Source organism: Anolis carolinensis, chromosome 4, assembly GCF_035594765.1.
Source record: "Anolis carolinensis isolate JA03-04 chromosome 4, rAnoCar3.1.pri, whole genome shotgun sequence".
NCBI lineage: Eukaryota > Metazoa > Chordata > Lepidosauria > Squamata > Dactyloidae > Anolis > Anolis carolinensis.
Window position 1 is genome coordinate 194,863,236 of NC_085844.1, and position 23,277 is coordinate 194,886,512.

Consider the following 23,277-nt stretch of genomic DNA (forward strand, 5'->3'; position numbering starts at 1 on the left):
ATATACTGTTTATATCTGTTAATCAATCTTATGTACAAGTCCAAGGGAGATTTGGGAGCCAAAATTTGGGATTTTGATATGACCTATGGATAAGTTGAGGGTCATTCCATAGAAAACGGAGAGGGGCGCATTCGCCACTGGCTTCAGCCTCTGCCATTTCCCCACCTACACAATAAAAATGCCTGAAATGGCATGACAGTGGGGAGAGTAGAGGGGGCTGGTGCTTCTATTAGGTGCTGCAAAATGGTCTAAGCTAGTGGTTCTCAATCTGTGGGTGCCCAGGTTTTTGGCCTACAACTCCCAGAAACCCCAGCCAATTTACCAGCTGTTAGGATTTCTGGGAGTTGAAGGCCAAAACATTTGGGGACCCAGAATTTGACAACACTGGTCAAATCTCCTTCTGTCACTCTGGTTAGAGAAGGGGTTCCTGTTCGGATAATTGACCCAGGTTATATGGGTCATTTTTTTAATTGAAAAGTTTAAATGTATATAGGTAGTTCCTGAGTTACAAAGAACCCATAGTAAAGAATGGAGGTGAGACAACAAATGAGAGGAATCTATCCCTCAGATGGGAAATTCACTACTGGAAGAGTTATCATGGGGAAAAGGTATCTCCACTGAAGCTTTATCACCAATCCTTGTTTCCACATTTTTTTTCAAAATCCAATTATTACAGGGACAGAAAATGAAGTGAACTCTTCTGAACAGGAACACAGACAGCAAAACAAAACACCACAGGGGTTTATATAAGTGTGTGTGTATGTGTGTATGTATGTGTATGTGTATGTGTGTGTATATATGTGTGTATGTGTATATGTGTGTGTATTACATTTTGGTTAGCATAGGGAAGGGTTAACACCCCTGCGGTGTTTGTTTTGCTTCATTTTCATATATATGGCTGGAGTTACACTGGAAAAATGTATCTGTTCTGACTTACAAACAAATACAATTTTTAGCTTGGAGACTTCCTGTACATAAGTATATACAGTAAGTCACTTGGATTGTAAATGTTTGTAGGATATATATCTAGGAGGTTTGATTTCTGTTATTTAGGCAAGGCTAATGTTTCAAAGTAAGGTGACCTGTGACTATTCATCTTAAGGAGTTAGCAGCAAATTTGAGCTTGCCCAAACAAACAGATTACTGTTGTGGGAGCAGCAGGATAATGGGATAGTCCAAAATACCGTAATATTAAAGTGCTCCGAAGAAAGGGAATGTATGCATAATTCTTCTAAGTAAAATATTACTTTTGTGGCTCTGATGAATTTTAAAGACCAGGAAAATCTTACAGTAATTAAGTAATTACTGTTTAGGTGTCTTAGTATATGTTTCCACACCTCACTCCATCTTAACACTACCAGATCTCTAACGGATGCTCTTGCTGAAGGTCCTAGATTCATTTTTATGTAGGTGGGTTTTTTTTTTAAAGGACCCCATTCATTACTTTCAAACTACAGTGGACATTTTTCCTCTCTGTCTGCCATTTCCTACAGTGCAAGTTGCGTGAGTGGGCCAAGGATAACATTGTACGTGAATGGGGTCTCAGTATCCTTTATGAGGAACGAAGGGAGAGCTCTCTTCACTTATTTAAAAGCACATGGCAATATTTTTCCTGTGCTTTTCACATAAAATTTGACTAAAAATGAAACAAAGGTGACTATTTAAGCTAGTAGAGAAATATCTTCTATAGATCCAAAAATAGATAACTGAATAGAGCTATCACTCTGAGAAGGAGGGAAACAAGCATGTTTACATAGGTACATTTTCAGATAAAAATTGCATATATGGAAACATCTGGGATTATCTGATCCTAGGAGTTATCTGTAGTATCCCAAGATCTGATTGTAACTTAGACACACTCGGAAAGAGTGACTTATTTGTATATATATTTGTTGCTTTTTCTGGACCAACCAGTTATATTGTCTCCACTTTATAGCGTCCTTGTTTTCTCACATTCAAAATATTTTCCGATAATTCAGAAAAAAGTACTGGGGCACAGCATTATAGGAAAAAACAACTCCATAAAAAACAATAATAATATATTTTTTCTAGCTCTTTCAAAGGTTTAAGGTACATAATTTCATATATTTCTTCTTTCAAACATAGTTCAAACATGTTTATTCAAACATAACATTTTTTCAAAATTCTCTTTGGCTCGGGTGCATATTTGCGTTCAAACACTGAAGTAGCTGCATAGAAATGACAGAAAAAGGCCAAGCTCTAAGGCCAAAGGACTATACTGTATCTTGTGTTTTGAACTGCTGTTTCTTTCTGAGGGTTTTTTTTAGTCTTGTATCTTAAAGGCACCAGATCCTTTTTTATTTTGGAAGTTAAGCAGGGTCGGGTCTAGTTAGTACTTGGATGGGTGACCACCCAGAAATATTAGTGCTGTAGGCTATATTTCAGATTGTTGCATGAGAAAACCACTCCCAGGTCCTTGGGATGTCTAGTTTACCTGGGCCAGGTCCCCACTCACTGAAGTCTCCTTTGTTTCTCTCTTTTTTCTTCTCCCTACTTTTCTTCCTCTCTTCCTCCTTCCCTTCCTTTCTTTCTCCTTTCCTCACTCTTTTCTTTCCTTTCCCTTTTTCTTCCTTCCTCATTTTTCCCCCTTTCCTCCTTTTCTTCCACTTTGCCTGCCTTCCTTCCCCTTTTTCCTCTAAGAAGCCTGGCTTGTTAAAGGTACCTTGGAAAACTAAGTCTCTCGTGTATATAATTTGCTCTAAATGCTCCATGTTTTTCCTATGTGCTCCTATTTTGCTTATATGTTGTGTTAACCAAATGTTTTATGCTCCTGAGATCCCCATTCCTTCCCTTTGTGGGAAACCTTGTTCCTGAACCCAAAGATGTCTTGCATCCCACACAATTACATCACCCGGGGGAAAGAAACCAAGCTGGGAATTTCCTCATCAATTTCCAGCCTCACCCATATCTTGGACTTTACCTGGACATTGCAACACAATAGCTTACTCGGGCAGGGCAATCACCTCTTCCTGCCCCCTGGGGAAGAACCAATTTCACCACCTGCACCTTTGATGAACGGGACCTCTCTCATCGGAGGGGAAAATCAGCATGTCTACAGCCAAACCCCAACCTCTGTCATTTTTGCATGATTGTATTAATATATGATGTTTTGCTTCTCTGGGGTCTGGAACCGCCAGCCCAGCCCTATTAAGGGCCATGCCATGTTCATCTCATAAGACACTAGCATTCCTGAGTAGGGCCAAAGATGCCCTCAATCACTTTGTTATTTTTCCTGTTCAGTAAAAGGAACCCCATTCATCGACACTTAATCATCCTTTGTTCCCAGCCCACGCTGGCCAGTGGCTGTGACTGGTCAGAATTAGAGGCTTCGCTGCAGCCTATGTATAAAAAGAGCAATGAAACTTTATTCTGGATGCTATCTACTTTATGAATGTATCACTAGCTAGCATCTTATCTGCAGATAATAAAACCTTCCTTGGCTGAAAATCACCTTCTCTCCTTGCTTGCTGGCTAATTTCAATCTGTTTGCTCGCCAAAGCAGGGACTCATTTAAAATGGGCAGCTCAGGTAAATCACTTGCCTGGGTTTCTGCCAACAGGCATCGTCCTGGTCTCACTGCCAGGGGTTGCCTCCTAAAATGGGACCAACAAGATGAAGAAACTGACAAAATGCCAAAGAAAGAATTCATGGGTTCACTATAAATTGATAAGTTTGAAGGCACGCATGAGTACACACATGTGTACACCAGACATATTATTGTTGTGGGAAATACAGTGTCTATTAATTAACAATTTGGGCATATTTTGCCTTTGCCCCAAAAACTAAAATATTGATATTTTAAATTCAGATGGTTCTGAAAGGAAGGAATATTGGAATTAATTATGCCTGCTTGGGTAAGCATCACAGTGACACATATAAGGATCAAATCTGCCTATATTTATATGTTTTATGTTTCAGAATGAGAAATCAGTCATTCCATTTCGTGGAATAGTGTTGGTTATAACTATTTTATTAATCATGAGTGGATGCACAAAACAAAAATATAAATGTATGAAACAGTTTTCTCATAGTGAGTTTCCTCTTCTCCATTTTCTATAGAGCTGCCTCCCTAAATCTTTTATTTGGAGGTACACTTGGAATTAGTTTCAGGTCTCAGGGAATGTCTGTATAAAACTTGTTTTATTTATAGCTCAAGAAATGTTTAATTTTTTTCAGGCACAATTTCAAGGTACTGTTGGCAACTTGCCTAAAACCCTAGGGTTCCAGTGAATCTGATTGAGAAACCATGCTAAACAGGCCTTTGCATTCTAAGATACAACCCTGATTTGTGTTTTTTTTAAAAAAAAAAAATCAATCTCTGTCCTGTTTTATCAATTTTTTCTGATTCCAGGTGAAGAGAAAGATTATATGTTTATGTATGTGTGCTTTAAATCACCTGTCCACTAATGGTGACCCCATGAATGAACTAATGCAGTCCATTTAATAGTTTCATTGAAATCATAAATTGGGCATCACTCCACAGTAATAGTTTCGTTGTGTTGGCTCCTGCCTGTAGTGTTATGAAATCTTAGATAATGAATGTTAGGTGAATTATTCTGAAGGGAGTAAAATTTATGTAGAAAATGTTGAGGTTGGATGAATCCAACATCACATTTTGTCCACCCTTTCTTTTCTTTGCAGCCTCGGAGGAAGGCAGATAAATCTCCCCCGAACAGTGATCAGTTCACCTCCCAGTTTCTATGAAAAACACATGCACTAATGCTGTTAGGAAAAATTTCATGAAGAACGTATCCTAGAAAATAAGAAACAATATAAGGTGTAACATTTTAAATTATGTAAGATATGTGTGTGCTCCATTTTAGTTTTATAAATGCATTATGTTGTTTTCTTTTAGTGTATATTCTGTTTGTTGTTGTGTGCTTTCCAGTTGTTCCTGATTTATGGCAACCCCAAGGCCTATCACAGTCTTTTCTTGGCAAGAGTTGTTCAGAAGATTTGTTCAGAGTAGGATTGCCAGTGCCTTCCTGTGAGGCAAGAAATGACTCAGAACAAATTATTTTGGCAACAAAAAGTAGGATTCGTTAAAACATGCTGAATAAAGGATAAACATAGAACTCTAAAAAAAATTCTGAGAATCTCAAAGGAAAATGGAAGGTGGTGTGATCTCAGCTGATCCTAGGGAAGTGGTTGTCCTAGCAAGTCATCAGTCATAGTAGCTCCCTTTTGCCGACCCATTGTATGATTCAAGTGTAATAGCTAGCTTTCCTCTTGTATCAAATGCAATATATATTTGAATTGGCAAGTATTAGGTGCTGGTTCATTAACTGTTATTCATTTATAGGGTTGGCATTTAGCCTAGTAACCTGGCCATTCAATTTTGTCGTTTTATTGATGTCTATCCTCTCACAGACTCCAGTTTCCTCAACTGTGCAAACATACATGGTTTAAATTTTGAGCGTATTGTATGCATTTTGATTCAAACTACTTTGGAAGCAAAGTGGTATATCAAAAACAGAATCTGAGTATAACTGCATCTGTTTCTATGAACTCATATAGCCTCTTGCCTATAAATACAAGTGATGATTCCACGTTCTTTAGTCATTGCGCTTAACTGACAGGCATGATACTCTTGATCCAGATAACATTTAAATACATTTTCTGTTGTTCAGATATTAAGACGTTTCCAGACCATTGATGTTCTGTGTAGTAAAGTATTTATTCAGTGGGTCCTTAGGATCCAAGCCTTTACAAGGCTGTGTATTCCTGAATCCAGACCAAGAATTAATATATTGTTTGATCTTTAAACGTGTACATATTGGTCATTATTATGTCCTTTTTAGAAAGAAATTTGTCTACTTTAGCTAAACGTTGGTAGTATAACACAGCAAAAGTTTCCTTGTGGCATATATATGTGAGCATGTTCAGTGGTCCTATAACTTCTTTTTGGTTGAATGTGTTACAATATATTCATTTTGCAGTAGACAAATGGAAACGTGTGTTCTTTTAAATTATATTCTTCTGACTTGAAAATTAATTGAGGCTCCACATTATTGGATTTTGAATCCTTTTACTGTTTCAAAAAGATATATACCCCAAGGTTGAAAGATGAACATTTACCATTTATCATTCAATGGTCAGAAGATGTTACTATTGCACTCTGAGTCCGCATTTGTGTGAGCAGTGTGCTTAGGAAGAATATGTACTTTTTGAAGGAAGTCCATAAAGAGCAAAGATTATAGGTGGTTTTTTACTGATGGGAAGAAATGTAGGTGAGTTTATAGATGGAAAATGTTATCCTTTAGCCCGATAGATTGTTATCCACACCTCAAACATTTAATGTCCTCATCTAAAGGCAGATTAAAGGCAACCATTATCATATCATTTGCACAGCCTCATTCAGCATAAAAGGAAATTCTATGGCTGCATGATTCCTGCATATTGAAATTCTGTGTGAAAGGATAGTAGTTTCAAGTCTATAGCACAAAGAAAGAAATCCGAACCTTTAGTCTGAATAAAGAAACAAGAGATTTCTTGATGAATCAGACACAAAGGTTGAATTGTATATTAAACATTGGGTTGAACTGCATATTAAGTATATTGTTGTAGAGTTTCTTTTGCTGTTTACTTTGTAAATAAGATACCAAAGCAGCCACATGAAGTGGGAAACGGCTTAAAGGAGAGAGGAGTTTCTTCTGTCACTTCCTTCAAGCTGTTTTACAACTGTATAATATTCTCTGGCAGCTTAATGGGAGTGAAAAAGGGAAGCATTTTACCAAAAAAAAAAAAAGGGGGGGGAAGTATTAAGAAACGCACACTTGTACATACATCAGTCAGCTGCTTGGAACTGCTGCTTTCAGCAGCTTCACTGTATGAAATATTCCGACTTGAGTTTTAAAAAAGAGAGAGAGAGAAAGAGATATTTTAAGGCCTGATAACACAGTATGTTTTATGTATATACATAAGTCAACTATTCCCGGGCAAACCTTCACATGGATAAATGTAATGAATGAGATGAGTACTCAGGATGTGGCTGGCAGCTACGGTATGTCTTTCAGCCTATTCCCAAAGAAAACAAAGAACTATTCCTATGTGTGTGACAATCACTGTGCAAACTACACTGTGCAGAGGGATCACGACCAAGGTGCAAATAACATTCTGAAAAATGCACATCATTTCTGCAAAGTTAGCAAAGTAGACCCAGATTAGCAGCACTTTTTTCCCTTTTAGGGGCTTCCCTTCTATTTATGAGAAAGATTGGTTTTGCAAATAATGAATTCAAAGTTTGGGGTGCATGTTAAAGGGATTTTCCATGGATTCAAAGATTAAACAATAGGACATGCTTCTGTTTCCTAGGTTCCTATTTTTCTTCATATGTCACTGGGAACAGCTCATAAATCTTCTTTCTTGAATGTTATCACTTTCCTTGCCATCAGTATTCTTAATCTGTGAAAATGCACATAGTTGGAAAATGATGAGCTTGCATTGAATACAGTTTGGGGATATTGTTGCACAGATTATTCAAATCCCACTATACACATAAGGTTTAGTTGGCCATGAAGCGCTAGAGAAAACTTCGTAATACAGGCTGTTTTTGTTGTTGATTCATACATTTCAGCATTTTTCTTCTTTTTCCTGAAGGTTAGTAGAGCAGCCTGATCGAGGCCCTTTTCCAGACAGGCGCAGATGATGCCAGAGCTATGACAGGGGCTGCAGCCTTGGCAGTGAAGGGTGGTGATCAGTTATGCAACAGCCAAAGGAGGAAGTACCTGAGGTCAGGGAAGAGGAGGAAGAAGAGGAAGAGGCTGTGACAGCCGTAGGTGGAGCCTCAGACCCAAATGAAGGACCAGATAATTCAGCAGCTTCTATTAGCTACACTGGTAAGATCTGAGAGGTGGAGCAACACATCACATTCATCGTGCTTACCTTTTATATGTAGAATAGTCTCTCTTCAGTTTAAGCTGTTGCAGGTTGCTTGTTGGGTTAATTTAGAAAACATCCATTTCCTCTATTTTTGTAATTCTGTCACCTCTTCTAATGTTTCTAAACAGTGCCTTTTTGTAGAAGTTCTCTTTCAGGTTAATGTCTTTGCCTATATCCTACCTCATCTGCTGTTCTTGCTGTCTCTGCTGAGCTCCATGCATAAACTGCTCTCCCTTTGCATTATTACCATTGTCCCAACTTTGAGTTTTTCCTTATGCCTGGTTCTTCCTAGGCCATGAATGATAGGGACCAGATAGTCCATATTCCAGTAGAAGAGGTAGACAGTGCAGATAATCCACCAGCAGGACCCATTGATTTACTGAACTTGCCCAGGAATTAATGGACAGGAAGGAATCTGTTGGTGGTCTGCCTTGGTGCTTTTCCAGGATCGTATGCTGATGACGGAAAGAAGACAAAGGTTCTACAGACTTTTCCTTCCTGCATCCTTAGATATGCTGGCATAACTATGCCTGAATTTTGCACTGACAAGATTCCATCTTATAACTAGATTATCTGTACAACCCTGCCCCCCAGCCTTTTGTTGTTTTTCTAGTTAGTACAGTTATATTCTATTTGATTGCAATAGGACCAAGGTAGAGAAACTCAAGATTAATATGTTTTGTACAAACTGTAGCATTAGAATAGCCATATAATTTTAGTATTATTATTAGTGTATATATAGTGCTATATTTTTATACTACACATTGCAGCTATTAAAAGTAGAATAAATTGAGATTGGGTCTGCCTACAGACTTGCATCTTGCCTCGAAATAGTATACAGGCAGTCCCCAAATTATGAACAAGATAGATTCTGTAAGTTTGTTCTTAAGTTGAATTCGTATGTCAGTCAGAACAAGTACATTTTAAAGTGTAATTTCAGCCATATAGCTTTGGGTAGCATAGAGAAGGGTTAACACCGCTGTGACATTTGTTTTGCTGTCTCTGCCCTTCTTCAGAAGATTTCACCTCACTCTGTCCCTGTGAGAATTGGATTTTGAAAAAAAATGGCTTGTTGTGAAAACAAGGATTGGTAAGAAAGCTTCAGTAGACCTTTTGCCCATTATAACTCTTTCAGGAGTAAATTTGCCTTCCTAGCAGTAGAATAACAATAACAATAATAGAGATCACAAACCTGCAAAGGTATTGGAAAATGAGCACACAAAGATACAGTGAGACTTTCTAATGCAGACTGACAAAGTTGTGGAACACAACACACCAGACATCACACTTGTGGAAAAGAAATTTTTTTGAATTATTGATGTCGCCATACCAGGTGACAGTCGGATTGATGAAAAACAACAGGAAAAACTCAGCCGTTATCAGGACCTCAAGATCGAACTTCAAAGACTCTGGCAGAAACCAGTACAGGTGGTCCCGGTGGTAATCGGCACACTGGGTGCCATGCCAAAAGATCTTAACCGGCATTTGGAAACAATAAACATTGACAAAATTATGATCTGCCAACTGCAAAAGGCCACCCTACTGGGATCTGCACGCATCATCCGAAAATACATCACACAGTCCTAAACGCTTGGGAAGTGTTTGACTTGTGATTTTGTGATACGAAATCCAGCATATCTATCTTGTTTGCTGTGTCTACTATGTCATTGTGTCAATAATAATAATAATAATAATAATAATAATAATAATAATAATTTGTATCCCTCTTTTCTCCCTAAATGGGACCCAAACCAACTCACAGCATTATAAAAACAATACAAATCACCATACATCTATATAACAATAATCTCTAAAACCAAATTTACAATGAGAAATAAATGAACATTTAAAAACATTTCTCTCACTTCCTGTTTCCTCACCATCATTCTTTTTTTAAAAAAATTATTTATGCTTTTAAAAATACATAAAACGTAGGAGCACAATGAAATAAATTTAGAAACAGATTAAATTGAAGAAACTGAGAAAAGAAGAAAAAGAAAACAAAAACAAACAAAAAAAATAAAACAGAAAAAACAAAAAACAATACAATACCCCAAACAACATTAAATTTTCCTTCCAGAGCCTCTGCACTTCAAAGCGTTTTCTTCATTTCTAAATATTTATCAGCCAAATTTCTGAACATATTTTGAGGCCTAGGATAATTTCTTACCATATTTTACAAGTGTACAATATTTTCTTTTTGCATATATTCTTTCAGTTTGGACCAATTTGTCTCTTGCCTTGAGGCACTGTCCTGTGATATTATTTGTGTTAGTAAGTCCATATTTTTAATATCTAATAATCTTAGAAGCCATTGTTCTTTAGAAGGGATTTCTTGTGTCTTCCATAGTTTTGCTAGACATATCCTGGCTGATGTCACCATGTATGTGAAAAGCTTATCAGTATTTAGATCAATCTGAAAATCTGTCATTCCTAATACGAAGTACTTCGGTTTCCAATCAAATTTTACTTGGGTTATTTTTTACATTTCTTTATGAATGGTCTGCCAGAACTTTTTTACCTTTTTACAACCCCACCACATGTGTATAAAATCTCCCGTATGCTTCCCACACTTCCAGCATTTTACATCTCCTTTCCCTTTACTAAATTTCGCAAGCCTTTCCGGTGTTATGTACTATCTGTAGAAGATCTTATACCAGTTTTCCTTCAATTCTACTGCATACGTAAATTTGAGTTTCTTACTCCATAACTATTCCCATTCTGACATATTTATCGTATGGTCTACTTCCCTTGCCCATTTTATCATCACCTCTTTGACTTGTTCTTCTTCCGTGTCCCAAACCAGCAATTGCTGATATAATATTTTTATTATTTTCTTTTCTAGTTTTAATATTTTGTCCCAGCATGTATCTTTATTTTCAAATCCTGTCTTTTTGTCCTCTGTAAAACTCTCTTTTATTTGCCAATAGTTTAACCATGTCATTGTTGGTTCAAATTGTTTGATTTCATCATATGTTTTGAGGCTGATTCCTTGATTTCCCACATTTAATAACTGTCTGTATGTCAGCCAACTTTTTCTTGGTAGTTCCCTCATATGTTCTGTCTCCAATGGAGAGTACCACAATGGGACCCTAGTATAAAATCTTTTCTTATAATTTTCCCACGTTCCTATAAGTGCCGCTCTTAAGTAGTGGTTTTTAAATTTCCTTTCCTTGTTGGATGTCCCTTTCCAAAGGTAGCTATGCCATCCTTTGTTTAAATCATGTCACTCCAGGTCCAGTGTTTTCCTATTCTTTAGAGTAGACCAATCCCTAACCCAGCTCAGGGCCGCAGCATCATAGTACAGCTGCAGATCTGGTAATCCGAGATCTCCTCTTCTAATATCATCTTTTAGATGTTTAAAACCTATTCTAGCCTTTTTGTTCCCCCATATGAACATCCTTATTTCTTTATGCCATCCATCTAATATTCTTTTAGTTCTTAAAATTGGTAGATTTTGAAAAAGAAATAAAACCTCAGGCAAGATCTTCATTTTCACTGTTGCGACTTTCCCTAACAATGAAAGATGGAGTGCCCCCCATCTTTTCATTCTTTCTTTAATCTCCCTCCATTTTCTGTCATAATTATTTTTTTGTAGCTGTGCGTTACTTGCCGTCAGCTCTATCCCTAAATATTTTATTTTTTTTAACTATTTCTATTCACGTGACTTCTTGTAATTTCTCCTTGTTCTTCTGAGTCATATTCTTGGTTAATATTTTAGTTTTTTCTTTATTGATCTTCAGTCCAGCCACCTCCCCAAAATTTTCAATTGTCTTCCACCATAAATCAAATTGTTTTAAAGGGTCTTCTATTAAACAAACCAAATCATCCGCAAACGTGCGGGTTTTGTAACTTTTGTAACTTAACTCTTAACTATGAGTTGTTTGTAATTCGGATGTTTGTAACTCGGGGACTGCCTGTACTGCCATAGTATTATTTGGGTTAGAACCACTATGAAAGTAAATATAGTATGGAGACTCTAAACAAATAACTTTCTCACTTAGTTCAGTATTGTACAACGTAAGCTAATAGTTCACATTTAAGTGTGTTGGTACCTGTTGTAAAACAAACCTATACTTCAGCATCCTTTAATTGGTTTAGCGATTTTTCTTTTCTCATTTCCCCCCTTTTTAAAATTAAAATCATAAATTAATAAATCAACTCATTTTGTGTCATGTTAAATTTTTCCCCACAGTGTCTGCAGATAACTGGAAATATTTATGTGGCAAAATCATTCAAATTGCTTGTACTTGTATCTCTCACTTATAATGTGAATGCAAGTAGAACTGAATTCATCTCATAGAAGTATGTCTACTGCAATTCCAATTTTAAAGTTGTTTACAGGTGCTTTAGAAATAATGCTATTATGGTGCAATATTAATATTTTCATTCCATGAACATGCCTAATTTTTAGGTTTCCAATTAAAGAAGACTGAAGTATAAATGCAAAGAAGAATGCAAGATTAAAGTGCAAATGCAATTCTCCCATATGGGGAGAAAATAAGTACAGAAATAAGTAAAACAACCAACCAAGCAAATTAACTTCTTAGTTTAAGGTTTTAAAACTCTTTCACAACTTTGTTTAGATTTGTGGACTAGACAGTGGGGAAATATCTCTTTAAGTCTTGGTGCTTTTCAGGCTTTACGGTCTAAACTTTTGTCAGTGAGTTAAGATTAATACAGTTTGCTTGTGCTCAAATTGAATCAACTTATTTTGATAATTTTATAAACTGTTCCTTGACAGTCAAGGCTACAAAAGGGTTCATGGTTCTCTTCAAGAAGAAAAATGTGATTTAGCTTGATTATAGGGTGAAAAAGAAAGAGACATGCAGAGCAGTTCTAACACTTGTACTGGAAAGAAACATTAACCTGCTTTCAATGATGAAGAACTCCAGTCTGAACAGAAGTTTTCTTCACAACCATATTTTAAGGATATTTCACTGCCTGAATGTTTTGTGTTGTTTGGGGGGACTATTGCAAGAACTCAGCCTGAACTGCAAGGATAGAATTAGTTCATCCCCCCCCCCCCTTTTTGTTTCTGAGCATGAACAAAATTAGGAAATGACATACGTGCTACAAACAATAGATTAGACAGCTGAGTTTGTATTGCAGTTCTACTCAGAGATGTAAGATGCATGCCAAAGCCTGGTCTGTTGTGTGTCTTGAAGTCATTTCTGATTTAAGGCAACTCTTATCACAGGATTTTTGTGACAAGATTTGTTCAGAGGGGGTTTGCCAGTGCCTTTCTCTGAAGATGAGAGTGCCCAAGGTCAGTTGCCCAAAGTCACCCCGTGGGGTTTTATGGCTGGAGTAAGGGCTTGAACCTCGTAATCATAGTATTTCCTTCAAAACCCAGCAGTGTGTGAATTCAAACTATTTGGTTATGTTTGGAGAATGTGAAAGGGATATGAGAAGGTTCTGCTGTAGCATTGCTATGTTTTTGTCTGCCTAGCATTGAAGAATTGCAGTATAATGGCTTTCTGTTTTTCTTCCCTGCTAGATCTTTCACAGAGCTCTTCTCCTTCCCTGTCGGACCAACTACAGATGGGCTGTGATGAATCTGCCTCGGGAAGTCTGAATGTCGAATGCAGGGTCTGTGGAGACAAGGCATCTGGGTTTCACTACGGGGTACACGCATGCGAAGGTTGCAAGGTATGGCCAAAAGCAACATGCAGCCTGTCTACAACCTGTAGATTAGAGGAAGCAGACCATTGGTCTTCAGTGAGTGAACAGGAGAAGGAAATCAGAATCTTTTCTTCTTAGGTTAAAAATCTAAGAAAGACCTTTGCTCTGGCAATGCAAAACACAAGCCCTACACTGCAAATGAACGGAATAGACAAGGTGTTGTATTCAGAGGACATAAAATAATAACGTCTCCTTGAAATAAGACAGTACTAACAGACTTAAAAGTAATTCAGATTGACATGGCTACCCCTCTGGAATTTATCAGTAAGTATATCTAGGGATTTTGTATAGCTGTGTCTCTAGTGTCACTGTTTCCCGGTGTGTCCTTGGTCTCTTTGAGAATGTAGAGATTAGTTATCTTTGGTTGACATATGCTACAGGGCACCTGTGAATATATTCGGCCCCAGATGGTTTGGCTGGTTTCGCAATCATAAAATTCCATCCCCCGCTCACAGATGCCGACAAAGCGGAGCTACTGGTGCCAAAATCCTCAAGGCCAAAAAACAAAAACGGGGGTGGAGAGATAACAGGGATCTCTAGAGGCTGGGATTTGTTTATTCCTTTCCCTCTGCTGGCCACTTAAGATATTACCAGTCTGCCTCTTGCCTTGTTTTCTATATGCAGGTTGAGTAATCTTTTCCAGGATCCAAAATGCTCCATAATCCAAAATTGTCCACATGGGCGGCTGATATGGTGACACATTTGCTTTCTGATGGTTCAATGTGCAGAAACTTCATTTCATGCACAAAATTATATAAAATGTGTTTATAATTTCATTTAGGCTATGTGTAAGTATGAGTTGCGTATGAAACATAGAGGAATTTCATATTTAAACTTGGGTCTTATCTCCAAGAGGTACCAGTATTTGAAAAAATAGAAAACGCTTCTGGTGTAAAGCATTTTGGATTCAAGATTCTCAACCTATAATAGGATGAAAATGTGTAAGTCACTGTAATCTTTTCTTTGTGTGAACATTTATTCATGTGGTCTGCAGTTTTGAAATTCCATTGCTTGTTGTTGAAAATGTTAATCTAACAGTTTTACATAAAGTGTTATCCTTAGAATCAACTTCTCTTCCAGTTCCTTTCCAACATCTGATGAACTTCTGCTCCCTTACAAACAGGGCTTCTTTCGTCGAACAATACGTATGAAGTTGGAGTATGAGAAGTGTGAGCGAAACTGCAAGATTCAGAAAAAGAACCGAAACAAGTGCCAGTACTGCCGCTTTCAGAAATGCCTCTCTTTAGGCATGTCGCACAATGGTGAGGCCTCTTTCCTCTGTATCTGAATGATGGATAGAAGGAAAGGAACCAAATGAACAGTTTTCACTTGTAAAAGCCATTTCTATTATAGCAAAAATAAATAATATATAGGGATTCCAGTAAACCTGCAATGTACATATTTTTCTACAAGAAAAGTAAAATTGCTTATAGAAGGACTCTGTGGAGGTTTTACCTAAAATGTAAACAGAAGTGTATGGGTGCAAATGGCAACACAATGTGATTTTTTTATTATAATTACTTGAGGAGCAAACCCTTCCTGCACATCTTAGTTCCTATTTGGATTTGGGGCCCTAAAGCTGCTTTCTATAAAAGAGAGTGAATGTATGTTTTGATATGCCTGCTTAACATACTATATATTTTGACCATCAGACGACAATCATAAATACATATGAAAATACAAATCCCCAGTGATGATAGCGGAATTTAATTTCAGTAAACATGCATAGTAGTATGCAATAAATTGATTTATTCTACAATATGTAGGAACAGCTTTTGGGTTTCCTTTTCTCTTAGCCTTTTAAGAGTGTTCAGTATATGTAAATATGTTTTTAAAGTTACTTTAACAGCTACTCCCCATGGATTACTGATGTTTGCTGTAGTTGCACATTATTTTGAGTCCATTATCAGTTTAATAATTAGTTTGGAAGTCCCCATTCAGCAACTGAAGTGATCTACCTGGATGATCTATGTCACTGCATGATTTGAGCATGAAATGAAGATGGGCTGTGTATATTTAATATACTTCAGAGCTTAAAAATTCACCTTTTTAGTCATGATGCCTGGGGGTTTCTGGGAGTTGTGATTTCCAAAACTAATTTTCCAAGCTCTACTTTTGCTGTCTGGAGGAAAGACAAGATAGAAATATGTTTTTCTTTCGTTCCTGTTTTTATATAATAATAATAATAATAATAATAATAATAATAATAATAATAATAATAATAATAACAACAACAACTTTATTTATACCCCGCCACCATCTCCCCAATGGGGACTCGGGGCGGCTTACATGGGGCCATGCCCAGAACAATACAATATAATAGAATATAAAAAGAACAACAAATCATAACACATTGAACAATACAATAAATGATAATATACATTACAACGCAAAATCAGAGGAACAATAAAAACAAGGGCGGGCCACATGAACACTAAGTTAAAACTCAGGGTGAGAAAGAAATAAGAATAAAAACCACAAAGAACAGGGTCATAAAATAGTGGTGCAATCTAGAGGATAGATATTGGAGGGGAGCAACAGAGAAGAAGTATGTAGTAGTTACTCTCCAAAAGCACAACGGAAGAGCCATGTTTTCAGGTCTTTCTTGAAGGCTACTAATGTGGGGGCTTGCCTAATCTCAACGGGCAGTGAGTTCCACAATCAGGGGGCCACAGCAGAGAAAGCCCTCTCCCTTGTTCCCACAAGGCGGGCCTGAGATATCGGCAGTGGCGACAGGAGAGCCTCCCCTGACGATCGAAGGGATCGGGCAGGTTTATGATAGGAGACACGGTCACGAAGGTAGGTGGGTCCCAAACCGTTTAGGGCTTTATAGGTGATAGTCTGCACCTTGAATTGGGACCGGAAAATAAACGGCAGCCAGTGGAGCTCCTTGAACAAGGGAGTGGATCTTTCCCTGTGTCACGACCCAGGCTGCAGAGCACCAATAACCATACACAGAGGCCAGAATCTATCTAATATCTTTATTAAGGAAATAAGTAAAGGCAATAAAAATAAGTGTAGAATATAGTTCAGAAGATGACCTTTCAGGAAAGGTCAATTATAGTCCAGGAAAACAATGTCCAATATAAAATATTAAGGTCCAAAGTTGTAATCCAATAACCGAAACACTCACTTTGCCAAGCAAAGTGAGGGGAGATGACAAGGTTCTTAGTCCAAAGAACTTGATGTAAGGCTAGAAAGTAAACTTGATTCTTGAAACACAAGGCTTGATACAAGGCAACAAGGAACGAGGAACAGGGACAAAATCCGTGGTAAATACTTGGCAAGGTCCTGGAAAGCAAGGCTGAGTCCTAGGAAGCAAGGCAAGGTCCGTGGAGCAAAACAAGGCTGGAAATGGGAACGAAGGCTTGGAAGCGGGAGTAGCGCTGTCCACACACAACCTACTCCAGTTGCTGACGAATTGACTCTGCAAGATTCCTACGGGGCAAGGAACCTAAATAGGGTCTCGTTTTCCCACCAAAGAACACTTCTCTGGGGAACCAGAACCGAAAGTCAATCTCTGTGTCCAGATGCATGACTCCCTAAAGGTTCACATGAAAGCAGTCTTAATCAGCTGAATGCCTGGCTGCGATTCTCAGGCTTCTGCGATTAGCCTGTTGAACTCCTTTTTGTTGTTGATAATAACTACGGCGAGAAAATGGGGGAGATTCTGACTCAGGGCTTGTTTGGCAGATTTCTGGAAGGCAAACCTCCTGCAGGTGCAAGGGCTCCAATTCTGGCTGGGAAAGTTCTAATTCTGGCTGAAACGGTGGAAAAACCAAGTTTTCCTCTTCATCTGTCTCAACAGCGCTAGGAACGGGACTACATGGCCCATGAGTCATCACACTATCCCCCTCCTCAAGCCCCCTCTCAAATTGGGACTCTCTCCCCGAGGCGCGAGGCCGCGGCTTGGCGGGATAGGTCTGATGGAAGCGGCGGGTTAAATCGGGGGCATGGACTGTGGAAGCGTCCTCCCAAGAGCGTTCCTCGGGACCAAAACCCACCCAGTCAATGAGATATTGCAGGCGGGGGCGGTGAAAGCGAGAATCCAAAATGTCCTGAACCTCGAACTCCTCCTCTCCGTCCACCAAAACAGGGGCGGGGGCCGGCCGGTCTACATCAGGGCGCACACCATCCGCCAGAAGGAGCAGAGAGCGATGAAACACTGGATGTATGCGCATAGAGCGCGGGAGTTGAAGTTTGAAAGTCACGGGGTTAAGTTGCGCCACCACAGGGGCCAATGAAACGGGCATCTAACTTCCGGCAAGGGCGATGGGAGGGCAAGAAACGAGTGGACAGAAGAACCCGGTCTCCTACCTTGATTTCGGGGCCCGGCTGGCGATGATTGTCAGCGTGGCGTTTATAGTCCTCCTTGGCTTGGTCTAGTTGCTGGAGTAAAAGTTGTTGCACCGCTGTGAGTTCCTGCAGCCAGTCCTCTGCTGCGGGAACTTCTGAGGTTTCAATGACAGAAGGAAAGAAACGTGGATGGAAGCCGTAGTTTGCAAAGAACGGGGTTTCTTTAGTTGAAGCCTGGACACCATTGTTATAGGCAAACTCCGACAGCGGTAACAGGGAAGCCCAATTGTCCTGCTGGTAGTTCACATAACAGCGAAGGTATTGTTCCAAAGTGGCATTGGTGCGCTCAGTTTGCCCATCCGTTTGGGGATGGTGAGCCGAAGATAAACGAGAGTCTATGCCCAATAATTTTTGTAGTGCTTTCCAGAAACGAGAGGTGAATTGGGACCCACGGTCTGTGACCAAACTCTTGGGCAACCCATGCAATCTGAAAACATGTTGAAGGAATAAATCTGCAGTCTCTTTGGCCGTGGGGAGGCCATCGCAGGGAATGAAATGGGCTAACTTGGTAAAAAGGTCCACCACCACTAGGATCGTGGTGAATCCACAGGAAGGTGGTAGATCAGTGATAAAATCTGCAGAGATTATTTCCCACGGACGAGATGGGGTAGGAAGAGGATGCAGAAGCCCTGAGGGCTTTTCCCTTCTTGTCTTGGAGCGCTGGCATACTGGGCAGGTATTGACATATTTTTCCACATCCTTGCGGATCTTGGGCCACCAGAAATCTCTTAGGATCAAATGCATGGTTTTAAATAGTCCGAAATGCCCTGCTGGCTTGCAGTCATGACACAGACGAAGTGCTTTTTCCCTGCCCGGTCCTGGAGGGATGTAGACATGATTTCTATAGCAAAGTAACCCATCCTTAAGCGAAAAGGGGAAATGTAGTCCTTGGCGAAGTTGGTCCTGAGCCCAGGCATCTGCTTGCTGACTAGCCCTGATTTCCTGAGCACAAAGGGGCCCTGGAGTAGAGGGAGTTGATTCAATTGGAGTGGATTTGGTGTTTCCCACTGTGAGCGTGGTAAAGTTCTCGGGCTGCAGCAGTTGGGACTCAAAGGTCTCTTTGCGCCCTGCAGCATATTCCGGTTTCCGTGACAGAGCATCTGCTTGCTTGGTCTGGGCTGGGGTTACATAATGGATTTGGAAGTTAAAACGTTCAAAGAATAAAGCCCAGCGTTGTTGCCTCTGATTTAGCTTGCGGGCAGTTCTTAGATGCTCTAGATTCCGATGATCAGTATGGACCTCAATGGGAAATTTGGCCCCTTCTAACCAATGTCTCCAAGTTTCAAAGGCTGCCTTTATGGCCAAAAGTTCCTTTTCCCAAATAGTGTAATTTCTCTCTGGTGCGGTCAGTTGACGGGAGTAGAAGGCACAAGGGTGAAGGTGATCTCCCACTGGTTGTAGGAGTACAGCCCCAATCGCCACATCTGAGGCGTCCGCCTGCACGACAAAAGGGGTTTCAGGATCTGGGTGCTGAAGGATTGGCTGGGACATGAATAATTTCTTTAGTTGCTGGAAACCTTTCTCTGCTTGCTCTGTCCAGCGGAAAGGCTGTTTCCCACGGATGCAGCTGGTGATTGGATCAGACCAGCGGGCAAAGTCTGGAATGAACTTGCGGTAGTAGTTCGCGAACCCCAAGAAACGTTGCACCTCTTTCTTGTTGGTTGGCGCCCGCCATTCCAATACTGCTGAAACCTTCGCCGGGTCCATGGTGAGCCCTAGTGGCGAGACACGGTATCCCAGGAAGTCTACCTCTTGTAGATCAAAAGTGCATTTTTCCAGCTTGGCATAAAGTCCGTGATCCCGCAATCGTTGTAACACCATTCTGACATGGTTCTCATGTTCTGATTGTGACATAGAAAACACCAAAAAATCGTCCAAGTAGATAATCAAGAACCGGTCTAGATAATCCTGAAAGATGTCATTGACAAAATGCTGGAACGTTGCGGGAGCTCCACATAAACCGTAATTCATGACCCGGGACTCGAATAAACCGAATTTAGTCTGGAAGGCGGTCTTCCACTCGTCCCCTTCCCTGATGCGAACAAGATTGTAAGCTCCTCGAAGATCCAGTTTGGTATAAACCTTGGCCCCTCGAAGCCGGTCTAAGAGATCCGAGATCAAAGGCAGGGGATATCGGTTTCGCTTAGTGATATTGTTCAATGCCCTATAGTCCACCACCAAGCGTAGGTCCCCTAACTTCTTTTTCACAAACATCACTGGGGAAGCGGCTGGGGATTGAGAGGGTCTGATGAACCCCTTGCGGAGGTTTGTCTCTAAGAACTCCCTGAGAGCTTCTTGCTCTGGTTCAGTCAGGGAGTAGAGGTGCCCTCGCGGGATCGGGGCCCCCTCCACCAAGTCAATGGCACAGTCATAAGGTCTATGCGGGGGTAGTCTCTCGGCTTCTTTTTCACTGAATACATCCCAAAAGTCTGAGTATTTCTTGGGCAAAGTGATGATGGGTTCAGCGTCTGTGGTATGGCAGACCTTGGCTACAAGACAATGGTTTTGGCAATATTTTGAAGCAAACTGCAGTTCTCTGTTGGACCAGGAGATGTTTGGGTCGTGAAGGGTCAGCCATGGAATTCCCAAAATCACAGGGAAATGGGGAACCTCGGTAACAAAGAAGGAAATCTCTTCCATGTGTTCCCTTATCCACATTCTGGTGGGTTCTGACCATTGGCTTACTGGACCTGTCTTGAGGGGGCGGCCATCTATGGCCTGCACCACACGGGCGTTCTTGAAGTCGTGATATTGTAATCCCAGAGAGTCGGCATACTCTCTATCAATGAAATTGTTTGTGGCTCCTGAGTCTATCATGGCATGGATCATGACGGGTCCTTTTTTCGCTGACCACAAGGTGACCACTAGGAGAAATAGGACCCCGGTTGGCGGCTCTTGAGTGGGGTTTTTGACCGGGTTGGCGAGCCTCTCTACGCCCGGTCGCTGGCTTCCCCCGCCGGCTTCGCGCCAGCCGCCTCAGACGTCTTCGTCTCCGTGGAGGACGCCGCCGCCAGACGGGCGGCGGGCTTTCCTTTGGCTGGGCACTCTCTGGCAAAGTGGCCCCCGTTTCCGCAGTACCAACAGAGATTCAGGCGTTGGCGGCGGGCCTTCTCGGCAGTATCCAACCTGGGACGCACATTGCCCAGCTGCATCGGCACCTCCTCGCTTCCTCTGAGGTATGGGGCTGGTGGGGGGGGTCTCCACACTGGACGCGGCTGGATGCCGGTGGGAGCGGGAGGTTTCACTCCAGCCCTACCGCTCTGGCCTCGGATCCATTGCTTTCTGTTGGCCAGCATGACTTCAGCTCGTAAACATTGATCAATGAGTCCTTCAAGAGAGTGTGGAGGATCCACCTTGGAGATTTCCTCCAGCATCTCGATGTTGAGACCCTCCCGAAATTGTCCTCTGAGGGCTATGTCGTTCCAGCCGGTGTTATGGGCCAGCACTCGGAACTCGGCTATGTACTGGGACAAGGGTCTGTCCCCTTGGGAGAGGCGCCGGAGTTTGTGGCCGGCCGCCTCCAAATTGTCCTCGATTCCCCAAGTCGCCTTAAGGTGATCCAGGAAGTGTTGCGCTGATCTCAGATGTGGGGAGACTTGGTCGAACAGTGCCGTCGCCCAGTTGGCCGCTGGCCCGTCTAGGAGACTGTAAATCCACGCCACCTTGATGTCTTCTTGGGGAAACTCGGCATTACGGGCCTCTAGATAAGCCTGGCATTGGCGACGGAAAACATGAACCTTAGAAGCTTCTCCAGAAAACTTGGTTGGCAACGCCATGGCCGGGAGACGGACCCCGCGTTCCTTCAATCCCCTTATTTCTCCGTCCTGCGCATTGAGCTTATCTCGGATGCGGTCCACTTCATCCTTCTCGATGGTGTAGCTGAGTGGCTGGTCACCCGGTCCGGCTCCGGTAGACATTCTGGCCTAGGTTAATTGGTGCTTAGGGTGGCGGAGTCAAACTGTCACGACCCAGGCTGCAGAGCACCAATAACCATACACAGAGGCCAGAATCTATCTAATATCTTTATTAAGGAAATAAGTAAAGGCAATAAAAATAAGTGTAGAATATAGTTCAGAAGATGACCTTTCAGGAAAGGTCAATTATAGTCCAGGAAAACAATGTCCAATATAAAATATTAAGGTCCAAAGTTGTAATCCAATAACCGAAACACTCACTTTGCCAAGCAAAGTGAGGGGAGATGACAAGGTTCTTAGTCCAAAGAACTTGATGTAAGGCTAGAAAGTAAACTTGATTCTTGAAACACAAGGCTTGATACAAGGCAACAAGGAACGAGGAACAGGGACAAAATCCGTGGTAAATACTTGGCAAGGTCCTGGAAAGCAAGGCTGAGTCCTAGGAAGCAAGGCAAGGTCCGTGGAGCAAAACAAGGCTGGAAACGGGAACGAAGGCTTGGAAGCGGGAGTAGCGCTGTCCACACACAACCTACTCCAGTTGCTGACGAATTGACTCCGCAAGATTCCTACGGGGAAAGGAACCTAAATAGGGTCTCGTTTTCCCACCATAGAACACTTCTCTGGGGAACCAGAACCGAAAGTCAATCTCTGTGTCCAGATGCATGACTCCCTAAAGGTTCACATGAAAGCAGTCTTAATCAGCTGAATGCCTGGCTGCGATTCTCAGGCTTCTGCGATTAGCCTGTTGAACTCCTTTTTGTTGTTGATAATAACTACGGCGAGAAAATGGGGGAGATTCTGACTCAGGGCTTGTTTGGCAGATTTCTGGAAGGCAAACCTCCTGCAGGTGCAAGGGCTCCAATTCTGGCTGGGAAAGTTCTAATTCTGGCTGAAACGGTGGAAAAACCAAGTTTTCCTCTTCATCTGTCTCAACAGCGCTAGGAACGGGACTACATGGCCCATGAGTCATCACACCCTGTAACTCGCCCCTGTTATTAATCTGGCAGCTGAGCGCTGGACCAATTGTAATTTCCGGGCCGTCTTCAAGGGAAGCCCCACGTAGAGTGCATTACAGTAGTCCAGTCTAGAGGTAACTAAGGCATGGACCACCATGGTCAAGTCAGACTTCACGAGGTATGGTCGCAGTTGGCGCACAAGTTTGAGTTGTGCAAAGGCCCTCCCGGCCACCGCCGACACCTGCGCCTCAAGCGTCAACGCTGAGTCCAGGAGGACCCCCAAACTGCGGACCTGTGATTTTAGGGGGAGTGCAACCCTGTCCAGCACAGGTTGCCACCCAATACCCCGATCCGATGAGCGACTGACCAGGAGGGCCTCTGTCTTGTCAGGATTGATCCTCAGCTTGTTCCTCCTCATCCAGTCCGCCACAGCGGCCAGGCACTGGTTCAGCATCCGAGGGGCT

The 23,277-nt window shown here is 41.3% G+C and overlaps 1 protein-coding gene across 3 annotated transcripts in view; it reads left to right on the plus strand.

Moving 5' to 3' along the window:
- ppard (peroxisome proliferator activated receptor delta) overlaps positions 1-23,277 on the plus strand; it is an 82,846-nt gene that overhangs the window by 46,187 nt on the left and 13,382 nt on the right. For all 3 annotated transcript variants that reach the window (XR_010005780.1, XM_003220339.4, XM_062979690.1), the window contains exons 3-5: positions 7,621-7,859; positions 13,403-13,554; positions 14,711-14,849. Coding sequence is in view for 2 of the 3 variants with exons in the window: in XM_003220339.4 (XP_003220387.1) it covers positions 7,724-7,859; positions 13,403-13,554; positions 14,711-14,849 (427 nt within the window). In the remaining variant the exon portion in view is untranslated. The remainder of the gene's footprint in view (positions 1-7,620; positions 7,860-13,402; positions 13,555-14,710; positions 14,850-23,277) is intronic.